General features: G+C 37.8%; 1 protein-coding gene across 2 annotated transcripts; it reads left to right on the plus strand.

Annotated features, from left to right (window-relative positions):
• The first annotated feature begins 49 nt into the window (after positions 1 to 49).
• Positions 50 to 7,259, plus strand: LOC112557051 (zinc finger protein 665-like). 2 transcript variants are annotated; one of them, XM_025226645.1, is made up of 8 exons: positions 50 to 248; positions 1,201 to 1,901; positions 2,505 to 2,736; positions 2,840 to 3,083; positions 3,779 to 4,868; positions 5,896 to 6,016; positions 6,448 to 6,612; positions 7,124 to 7,259. In XM_025226645.1, the coding sequence occupies exons 2-7, from the start codon at positions 1,235 to 1,237 to the stop codon at positions 6,593 to 6,595; spliced, it is 2,502 nt and encodes an 833-aa protein (XP_025082430.1). In that variant the 5' UTR covers positions 50 to 248; positions 1,201 to 1,234; the 3' UTR covers positions 6,596 to 6,612; positions 7,124 to 7,259. The 2 variants fall into 2 exon arrangements, with proteins under 2 accessions (XP_025082430.1, XP_025082429.1); XM_025226644.1 differs by having other exon boundaries at positions 53 to 248; positions 1,197 to 1,901.
• Positions 7,260 to 11,473: the final 4,214 nt, after the last annotated feature.

The raw sequence follows: 11,473 nt of genomic DNA on the forward strand, positions 1-11,473 counted from the left end.
CAGTATTTGTTCTGTGCCTCATTTGGTTTTCTTCTGAGACGGTTCAAGACTTGTCCTTTTTTTTTTTTTAACAGCGGCCCGTCATTTCCGTTGTGTTGGTCAAGAAAAGTCTCGGCTTCACTCACTCTATAAACGCAACAAATTGTTGTCTCTGCAGACGACTGATATGCTTTGCTAGTATGGATGAATCCAATTCAATGTTTGTGCTACACAGTGTCATCTAAGCGAAGAAAGTCAGAGAAGGCAAGGTAAATGAGATTTTGTATGAAATGGAAAAGTCGGAAACACCTGTTTGAACCAACGAGCTCACATCGACTGGCACTAGCGTGGTTGGCAGAATTATAAACATTAGTCTCATGAACCAATTTTTAAAACAGAAAAATTACTTACAGAAAGGAGACTGGTTATATCGTTATTTTTATCTAATAAGCAGTTTGTTGAAAGTGAAAAGTGTTCTTTTTAAATGTGCACGTACCTTTATAGAAGTGATGGGTAAAACAGATCTTAAAATTTCTTTACAAATGTACTCGGTTTTTGCGAGATAGGAGTCTGAACTCCGATGTAGCTTTCCTAAGTAGACACCATTTGAAGAGAATGGTTTGATAAGCCTTTGAATTGAATAGTATTCATTTACATTATATATGTTCTTTAACAGACAGGCTTTGAAGTTCCTTAACTCTTTTGGTTGGCTAGGGTATTAATTCTTCAGCAAGTGTTTCCATCCGCAAATATAGTATGTTAGTCCATGAAGCAGTCAAGAAATTGCAATAAAATCATATTTTTATATGAGTAGGTTAGGGCAGCAGATACATATGGGATTAGGTAAAAATATGCTACATTATGTAATCTCAAGATAACAATAAAAATGTACTGAATTTAATGTTTGTTTGCAGCTCATGTTCACCTTTTGGGTTTATTGTTTGTTTATTTATTTATTTTGCTTGGGTGGTGATTGCCATTTGCACTTTTACATTCTGTTTAGCATTTGAATGGGGTGGTTACATATTGCAATTTCCTTCATTCTTCTATATGTGCTAACATAATAATTCTGACTTAACTCAGAGTTAATAAAACTCTGTCCTACAGTTTAATATGTTGTATTTCCAAAACTGTTTAAGTATATACCTGTTTTTCTTATTTTAGAAATGTAAAAATCCTTATTTTGTTTTTTCTTTTGTTTATTTTTTTTTATTTAGCTAGTACTTCACAAGACCAGAGTGGCTAATATCAAATCATGTCAGGAGCTGTAAGTGTCCTTGACCCTGATGCTAGATTGTTCAAGTGTGGAACATGTGGCCAGGAATATAGGTCTTTAGTTGAATGTGTAGCACATATGAAAATCCATTCTGAAGGAGATGCAGTGGCAGCACCAGATACTGAAATAACTACACTTTCATCATCATTAACAGAGATCCACAAAATTAAAGCCCATGACAGCACTTCAGAATCAGGTGTAGATACTGTACCTACACTTGCAAATCAAGCAGAACAACTTTTCCAAACTGTGACAACAGAACATGCAGTGGAAGGCAATATAGCTGGAACAATTGAATCAACAAGAGCAACCTCACAAACTCATTTTTCTGCGCCTGTTCTTGAATTTACAAACCAAGAAGGGCTCACACGTGCCAATCTATCATCCCCTAAAAGAATTCGGCATCAAAGATCAATACAGAAGACAGGGAGCAACCAGCATGGCAAAGGTGCTATACAGTGGTATTCTTGCGACTTGTGTTGCTTTGCATTTATGGCAGAGACAGATCTTTACAAACATAAAGCAAAAGCACACCAGGTGAAACAAGAAGTTTTAGGAGAATACCTGGATGTATCTTCAAGTGGAAGCAGAGAGTGTGACAGCTCAACATCTGCCCTACAGGTTGATTTATCAACACATGTTGAGTGTGAGTACAGTTAAAGAAACATCTAGCAAGGCAAATTTGTAAACTTAAGCAGCAGTAGGACTCATTATAGCTAAATTCATGGCATAAATTCTACAAGTTAATTATGTCTTGAATATTCTGCTATGTAACCAAAGTCACTGGCAATTTTCTCAAGCAAAATTTCTCCCAACTTTTGTGTTTATAACATTGAGTAGAGCCTATACAAAATTAATAAAGACAGCCTGCCTACCTTTACTTTTAGACTCTTAGTAGGAAAAGCAGACAAGCTGTCTTTAATAAGTTAGCAGTTAGTCCCTGTCACCAATATAGTGAGGGTTGGCTATTTTGGGTTCTCATCTTGGGCATGCTGTTTATTTCTCTACATGTGACATATTTTACAGGGCTAGTTGCCTTTCTGTGTTATAGCCTTAGTTGCTGGCTCGGCGTAAAACACCTATTCTCCCTGCCCCCCCCCCTCTTTATGAAATTAAAGACAAATATGGGTGCTAATAATAGCCGTTCTAGACTCAAAACATAATATTAACTACTAGGTGATATCAAAGGAAGTTTTATAAAGTGTCTTCTTTGAGTAGTTTACATTTTAATGTCTTTGGAATGTTTCAGATGCAGCAGTATCTTCAGAGGAGTCAGAAAGAACTGCAGTAAATGAAGAGGGTGATAGCAGACAACATAGAGATCAAAAAATGGTAGAGACAGGAACAAGCAAAGAATATGAGCTTCAAGCCAACAGGAATGAGCGACGACCCTTCCTTTGTCCAGACTGTCCAGCACGCTTTAGTCATCAGAGCAGTCTTTCGGTGCATCGTCGAAAACACTCTGGCCACCAGCCGTACAGGTGTGTTTGAGTGCATTCTAGCAGGATAAGAGAAACAGATTCACTAGTTAATACGGTTTGGTTATCTTAAGAGTTCTAGTGCATCAATTGCTTTGACTTTCAGATGTTCTGAATGCCACAAGACCTTTTGGGATCCCAGCAATCTTCGTGTTCATCAACGCATTCACACAAATGAGCGGCCCTTTAAGTGTGATATTTGTGGTTTTGCCTTTAACCAGGCCAATGACCTGAAGACCCATCGAAGACGACATACTGGAGAGAAGCCATTTACCTGTGGGGAATGTAACTCTTCCTTTTGTGATGCTTCCCACTTTCGTCGTCACATAAAAAAACATGCTGGCATACAGGTAAAATTAAGATGAATCCTAGCAGATTATTTTTAAGGCTTTTTCCATTTTATTTTTCTAATACCAAAGAGAGGAAACAAAAACAAATAAGAAAACCCTAGTGTTTTATCTCAGATGTGTTTGAAGTCAGATTAACCCTGTAAGGCCGTGGAATTTTTATAGTGTTAGCCACAAGTGGAGTCTGTATTTGCCATTAATTTTCATGATGAAAATGCACAGACTGTGAAAAATGCAATACCTGTTTTATTAAACTTGAAAATCAGTGTAATTAATGTGTACACAAATTACAATGACAAAAGGGAAGTTATGGGTAACTCGAGACAGAGATAAGAAGTATTGTTAGGTCAGGCATGCACAGAGAGGGTGAGGGGACAAATTTGGATGATGCTATGTTTTTTCTTGGAATTCATCCATAAGCATGTTGCATTAATACCCAGGGTCCATAGGACCCCACCAATGGTTAACAATAGAATTTTAATTTGCGCTATGATTTTTGCTGATATTTGAAAATTCATTCCATCCACGATGAGTCTATCACTAAAGTGTAGAAGTCAAGAAAATTCAAAATGTTGAGATAAATTGTTCGAGTTTTAGAAATAGTGAAACTTTGGAGTCTGCATGGACCTCAGCAGCTGTTAAAGGGTTAAATATTTATAGCTTTTTTTCCCAAACCATCCTTATTCTTTCTTTTTCAGCCTCAAATCAAGTGTGATCTCTGTGATGCTAGATTTTTTCACCCATCAGGGCTGACTCGACACCGACGTAAACACACAGGCGAGAAGAATTATATTTGTCAAATATGTACATCAGCCTTCGCTCGACTAGACACTCTAAAACTGCACCTACGATCTCATACAGGCATGAGACCATATGAATGCGGAGAATGTGGAATCAGGTTTGCAGACCGCAGTCAGTGCCGCCGCCACATCAAAAGGCATGGAAAAGGCACTGTCATTATCAGAACAAATACAGATCAGGAGGCATCTACTAAGACTAATCACATTGTAATTAATGGAGCATCATCTGATGTGCCTGCCCAAGGGACCTCGACAGTGCAGTTACCACTTCCTGTTGAAAACTCATCTGAAACATTTGGAATTGATTCTCCTTGTGAATCAATTGAAATTGAACTCTCTGAGTCTCTTTTGAATGAAGAAGAATTGGTATACCAATATGGAGACATGCTGATTACTATATCTCGTTCAACAGCTGAAACAGCAGCTGTCACTTCAGATAATCCGACCAGCTCTAAGATCGTGAAGCTGCTTGCCTGTGGGGAGTGCAATGCGGCCTTTGTCACTCACAAAGAAGTATATGAACATATTGCTTCCAAGCATGTTCCTACCACAAAGCATCTTAACCCTAAAACATTTGATGGCAATGATGAATTGCAGACTGGGCAGATTTTGACAGAAGTTCCTCCTGCTACACCCAAGGAAGCAAACCCAAAACAATCAGAGAGTCTTTTTCAGACTCAGACCTCACATCCGTTGACTGAGCACAACAGCATGACCAAGACTCTTCCAGACAACATTAAGAACAACATGTCCAGCATGGCACTTAAATCGGAGCCTGAGATTATGAGGAAGAGGAATGTCTCCAAAGCACCCAGGGTGGGGGAGAAGAAGTGGCAGTGTGGCCAGTGCGATGCTTCTTACCACAACCAAGCTGAGCTACGTCGTCATGCCACTTTGCATACAGGAGAAAAACCATATGAGTGTCCTGTCTGTGGCAAACGCACGCGAGATCCTAGCAATCTCAAACGGCACATACGAACTCATACGGGTAAGATAATAGAATTATTATATCTCACAGGTTTTATTGGGCTCTTACCTTACATGGAGAGTTTCCAATGTATGTTATTACATCTGCCCTGTGGTCCTCACTAGTCTATAGTCTTATATGTTTTCCTGTGACCTTTAGTCCTTAGGCTGATAAAACGTTACTACAAGTCCATCTTTTTAAATCAACAAATTCATGTGCAGACCACAAATCAAGACAATTCTTTGCCTCACCATCATTTGCCAAGACTTATTTAGGGTATTTTACTGGACTTCTTTGTCTGTCATCTTTACCATTCAGAAAGTGCTGGGGAAGAGTTCATTATAGAACTTTTTTGAGGGGTGTGGAATACAAAAATTGGCTATTTAAAAAAATTAAAAGATAAGCGTGTACACAGTCTACAGCATGCAAAATATTGAATCTTTATGCAATGGGAGAAAGCTTTTAGAGGAAACATATACTAAACAGCTCGATGGTTTGGACTCATGCAGTATTTGGTTTAGCATCTGTATTGCTCTCTCTTTGATCCTCTAAGCCTTTGCATTTCTTGTACTATAATTAAAAGCATCAATCCACACTTGTCTGTGGCCCACACACCTGGAAGCAGTTGCCCCTCCATGTGCAAGAATCTCCTTTTTTCAAAATCTCTTTCTGCAGCCTAAACCTTGATTTTCTAGCACTGCATATATGGGTATGATTATGTGGATGTGTATATGTACTTATTCTTTGGGGTTTTTCTTTTTTAAGCAAGAGAGGATGCCTTTAAAATATTACAATTATTATTATTACTTACATTTCTGTAAAACTGAATATAAACAGTGTTACACTATCCATGCACTTTGAGTATTACTGTGCTTTTTGTCTCAAGCTTGTCTGTTTTTTTGTAGTCCCATTTGCCTCTCTTCAAACTTCCTGCTACTGTGACTGTTGAAATATCAGTAAAGAAGGGTTATCTGTTTTCCTTAGCTATCACTTTTTTCTGTTTATTTATTTTAGCAGTTATAAATGACTTTGTCTTGCGCTTTGGCAGGGGAACGACCTTATCAGTGCAACATTTGTGACAAAGCGTTTGCACAGGCAGGACATCTCAGTTCGCATCGCAGAACGCACACTGGTGAAAGACCATACAAGTGCACCCAGTGTGATGCAAGGTAAAAAATAAAATTCAAACTGAGCATCTTGTACTTGAGCCAAAGGAAAAGTGTTTACTGGAAAGACTGAACATTTTTACAACTAATATTTGATCACACATATATATATAATGCAGGCAGCATTGAAATGACATTAGTGCATTGACAGTGGTTGATTATTGTCCTTTAGCTACCATTTGTGACAAGGATTTCATATATTTGTACCAATTTTATGCAGCTTTGAAACCTATATGTTCTTTGGTTGACTCAAACATAAATCATGCTAATAAAATAATATCTATGAGCATCAAAATTCTTGGCAACTATACAACTACAACAACCTTAACATTAGCCTTAAACTGACGGTCAGTTTTGAGACTTTGGTGTTACTGATGGAAGCATTCTCATAGCTCGTGGATACGTCTGACAACTACTGTTTTCATCTAAAATAGGTTTGTTGAGAGGAACCACTTGAAGCATCACTTGAAAGTACATGCAGGAATCAAGCCATTTAAGTGCAAAGAATGCAACTTTCACATTCATTCGACTGGCAGAATTGAGAAGACACTCGTTGGTGCATTCGGGTGTGAAGCCTTTTAGATGTTCTGTTTGTGGAGGTAAGAGTTAGTTTACCTTTTCATGGATTTTGTTTGGGGTATTGTAACTGTGCATGCATCATACATGTGAATGTGTGTTTACCTGACCATTGTTTTGAAAGATAGGTTATTTTAAGCATTTGTAACCCTTTAAAGGATTGGCTGCTGTAACGTAGCCTGGTTTGCCAGCTTGGAGTGAAACACCAATTAAAAAGAAATCCACAAACCCAACATTGAAAACATATCCATAATGACAGACAAGACAAATGTGGACAAATATGCAGGCAGATTGTTTTGATTGGTTATTTAGTTTTCCTGGGGAGAAGGAAAATCAAAATATGCAAGTAAAATGAGAAACATAATCAGAAGTAGCATGTCTTTGCATTTCCATAGCATTTAATAGTTAATAACATAATGCTGTTTAAGCTATTATAGTTATTATCACCAGATATTGTCTTCTTTACTTAATGAAAAGGAGGCAAAGTTAGTCTCCTCATCATGATTGTAATATGTGAATTTAATTTTCTTCTAGTGCCATTTTTCCGGCAAGATGCTCTGAAGCAGCATGCAAGGAAGCATCTTTCAGGAGATGAGAAACATGATTGTAAACTGTGCAGGAGAGTGTTCTCATCTGAAATTAGCATGCAGCAGCACATGTCCAGGCGACATTCTCTGGCCGAGCATGAGTGCAAGTCTTGTAACCAGGTCTTTTATGATGCGGTGGACCTAAAGTCGCACATAGACAAGTGCCATCCTATCACATCGAGCCAGGAGATTTTGTCGTTTTCTGAAATGACCAAAGATGGCAGTGAACAAGAGCTTCCTGGAGATGGTTGCAGTTTGGCAGAAGATGTTTTGGATGAAACAGCAACTGAAAGCAGCTTTGTTGCTGATGCTCTTTGTGAGCTGGCTTCAGGCAGAGGAACAGCCTCTGAATCCATCAAAGTTCTAACAATAGTTAAACCGTCAGCAGCAGCAACAGGTGTGGAGTCTTCATCTGTCAATTCTGTGGCTGCAAAGCAAGTATTAGTAGATCAGACAGTGATTTTAGATACACACATGCCTGATGATGCTGTGGGCAGGCTGTCTTTTGTGGATGAGAATGCTCAGGTCGTTACAGAGAAAGAAAGTTCATCTCAAACAATAGCAGAGGACCATCCTATGCTGGATGATCCTTGCCACAAGTCTGTAGAAATTAAATCGGAGGTGCATGAGGTGGATGGTAACGACTATGTTTTGTCAGCCGATGGTCTGTACCTGATGCATAAACAGCTCTTTCAGCAGAGAACAGACAATAAACCTTCTGCAACAGCTGCAGAGTCACAGGCAATATCAAACCTGCCATACATTTATCTTGGCACAGCTGCTCAGTCGGCTTTACAGGCATTGTCTTCAATTGATGATGTAGAAACACAGAATGCTGATTCCGATGCTTTTGCTGGCAGAGATGATCCAGCCTCAGCTAGTAGCTCAGGGTTGGTGGCTACAGTTATTGCAGATCATCAGTACTCAACAGAAACAGGCCAGACACAGTTTGGGTCTGGACAACAGGTTTCTTATCTAGCACCACAGAACACAGTTGATAGCAAAGTGCCCATGGAGACAGATGAAGGTCTGGAATCAACTATGCAGTCGATTCTTTCAGGCATGGCTCACCTGGAATCAGTGGTTCCTGTTCCCATCAAACTAGGCTCCAAAAAAAGGACTAGCTCTACAGGTACTAAAAAGGTGGAAGTGAAACAGGAGCCAGCAGACCACAATGCACCTGTTATTCCTATTGTACCATTAAGGACAAGATCTGGTCGAGAAAGGAAGATAAAAGTGAAGTACTCAGCTTGACAAGAGAAAGTTATGTTGCTTGCCCCTATCCTCAAACAACAGTTGTTTTTTTTTAATAGCAAGCTACACACTGTGATGTGAAACTTCATGTGCTGTTTGTACAAAATACATATTTCAACATTCTGACTGCTATGTTTGCTTCAGCATTTCTTCATCCATCTGTTAATTAATTCATTCTTTATATACAAATAACATACTTATTCTCTTATGAAAGAGAAACCTTCATCCTCACAAAATAGCATCAGAGATTTGTCCTGTTCGATGTGCTGCAGTAGTCTGCAAGTCTTACTTGCATCTGTAAATGTCATTGACCTCTTCATTGACATGGCGTTCTCAGACCTGCGTGGTTTTGAAGAACAAGCCAGTGATCAAAGTCCCTTATCATAAAAGCAGCATAATCATATATGCTTTCTTCAGTTTCATGCAAGAACAAGTGCAAATCCAGTGGTAGATCTTTTTTGTTTCAAAAACCTGCCTTGCTGTATATACTGTTTCCTATAGTGTTGTAAATATAAATTATACCAGAAATTCTATAATTAGAAATATAGAGAAATATAGAGATGGTGCTGAAGAATTGATCTGGCTTGTGAGAGGCATCAAATGTCAGGTGGCAGATGACAGGTGACACGATGAGCCTTAGCCAAGTGCTAAAAATGGATCCCTATCAACCAGTTCATTAAAGACAGTTTAACAACAGCACCTTTAATTCCATGCTCCACTCCCTTCTGTTTAAAATAAATGTCCCTAAACTCTTAGGAACGCATTTGACCAAAAGTGGGTGGTGGTATTCATGAAAGTGGTATGATAAATTTTTCATGAGCGCTGGGATTGAGAGAATTGTATAGACTGTCCAGGAGATCAGCTTATGCACAAAATTCCCACTCTGCCTTTCTCCTTGGTGCTGAGAGTTTAAAGCTTATGCTTGTGGCTAGTTTGTAGTTCTAAATGGTAACTGAGGTTACTTAACGTCTGCTGTGTGCAGCTCAGTGGATGGGGAGTGGCAACTGATTTAGTGTCTATATGGACCAAACATGTCCCCCTTTTTGCCAGTGTTTGGACTTCTTGTATTAAACTAGCTTGTTGTGGTTTGGCATTAGTTGCTGAGTCAGCATCAGTTGACCAGGCTTTGAGATGAAATGTATATAATTTTTCACTGTTTGTTCATAACACAAACTGCAGACCTCCATAACCTATCTTACATTTTTTTCTTTCTATTTTTGAATGACTTGGAGAACTGGAGATGGGATTCTCAGATTTTTGTTAAGGTTAAATGTTTGTACATTTACACTTAAGGATTTGTTAGACACCTTTGTTGTTATAGCAAAATCTCGGTGTGACTTTGCTGTTATCAGTTGGTAAGAATAGTGATAATAAACCTGACTAAACTGTTTTGATCTTCAGGGAATTTGAGGAAAGGGAGAATATTAAGGTGTTTCATATTATAAGCTTAACAAATTTCATTTGCAGATTACAAGAAATGTTAAAAAATGTGTTTATACTTTTCTAGGTGCCTTTCTGGTAAACTTTTTTTCCTTCTCACTAAATATGTGGCTTTACATCCTCCTATGGTTTTTAGTGTGCTATCAATCTATATTTGGTCATTTATAAAGTAAAGGTAGCACAACTGTAACATTTGCATACCATGCTGCACAGCTTCATGTTGTGCAAAACTACTTTTCCCCACATAGTCTTGCAGCAGAATATCTACAAAAAGGAAAAAAAATTTTTTAATTTTTTAAAGGAGTATTTGAAGACAGTATTGATAAGACTAGAATTTTAACAGCTGTTTCAACAAAACATGACAAAAAGTTTCAGTTTTTGTAAGATGTTAGATTTTGCCTTACGATATTTCAGTTGAGGCCATTACTCTTTAAAGGTGATGCCATAAGAATATAATCTTCACATGACACGAAGCTCTCACAAAATAGCATATAATTACAAGTCAGTGTTCTTGTCAGTTAATCTTCATCCTTAATGACAAGCATACGTTTACTACCTGAATGGAGGCAATTATTTTGAGTGAACTAAGAAAGGTTGCAATATGTTGTATTTTATGTTTTGCTTTTTTTATTTTAAATTTCAGAAATTAACATTATATTTTCTTTGAACTCTTTATATAGTGGTCACACATATCTATTACAGACATCTTCAGCATGATTATTTGTATGATAAATGGAGAGTATGAACTATGAAACCCCTACATAAAACTACACAAGAAACCCCTTGTATTGTTACCTTTGTTGTACTGAACAGTCTTCAAACTTTGGAAAATTAACCTACTTTATACATGCCATGAGCTCTATCCACACCCTATCCACCAGGTTACTTTATGTACAACATTTTTAATTGTATGAATCCAATAATTTTATAGGTGCACATGAACAAAACTTGTCAGGGTAGTATAGCGACACTTTTCCCTGTGCCGTAACCAGTTTCCAATTAACCACATAAACAGTTCAAAACCAATGCCATAATTTATCACATTGCACTTCCCTCCCAGTTCTACTACTTCCAAAAAAAAAAAAAAATAACAAAACATACACCACAGTTTCACTGGAACCATGATTCAGATTTTTGACAATCATGGTTATGTTGAAGCAAAATGCCTTCGTTTTCCTTTGTATCCATTATAAATGTCATAACTTCCTATGTGTTGCAACAAGCACTTATGCCTAGAGTTGTTCTTGTGGTCAGAATGGAATGAAATGTTGATCTTCACAGCATGTAGATTGTTTGCTGTACTTTATTTCCACTGCAATTTAAGTTATGTGTGATTTCCTCAAGTTTTATGAGATTCTGGCAATGTTAAAGATGAGTTACAGAACACAAAAAAGGGAGGGAGTGGCTGGTGGGAAGTGGGAGGGAACATGCACACTTTTACAGAGATGTACATGAAAGAGAAAAGATGTTTTAATCAGGGGTTCCTTTTATAGAGATCTTTAAAAAGTTTCTTGAAGCTGATAGTAAAATATATATTTACTAAAAAAAAGTTGGTATGTATACATATGCATAGTTGGCAATATAAGAAACAAAAGGAAAGACA

Source organism: Pomacea canaliculata, linkage group LG2 (assembly GCF_003073045.1).
Source record: "Pomacea canaliculata isolate SZHN2017 linkage group LG2, ASM307304v1, whole genome shotgun sequence".
Lineage (NCBI taxonomy): Eukaryota > Metazoa > Mollusca > Gastropoda > Architaenioglossa > Ampullariidae > Pomacea > Pomacea canaliculata.

Bases quoted from the DNA above. Each gene is read 5' to 3' on its own strand.
- LOC112557051 (XM_025226645.1), top strand. From the start codon at position 1,235: ATGTCAGGAGCTGTAAGTGTCCTTGACCCTGATGCTAGATTGTTCAAG. The intron at 3,084-3,778 runs GTAAAATTAAGA...TTTCTTTTTCAG, and splicing joins AAAAACATGCTGGCATACAG to CCTCAAATCAAGTGTGATCT. The intron at 4,869-5,895 runs GTAAGATAATAG...GCGCTTTGGCAG, and splicing joins GCACATACGAACTCATACGG to GGGAACGACCTTATCAGTGC.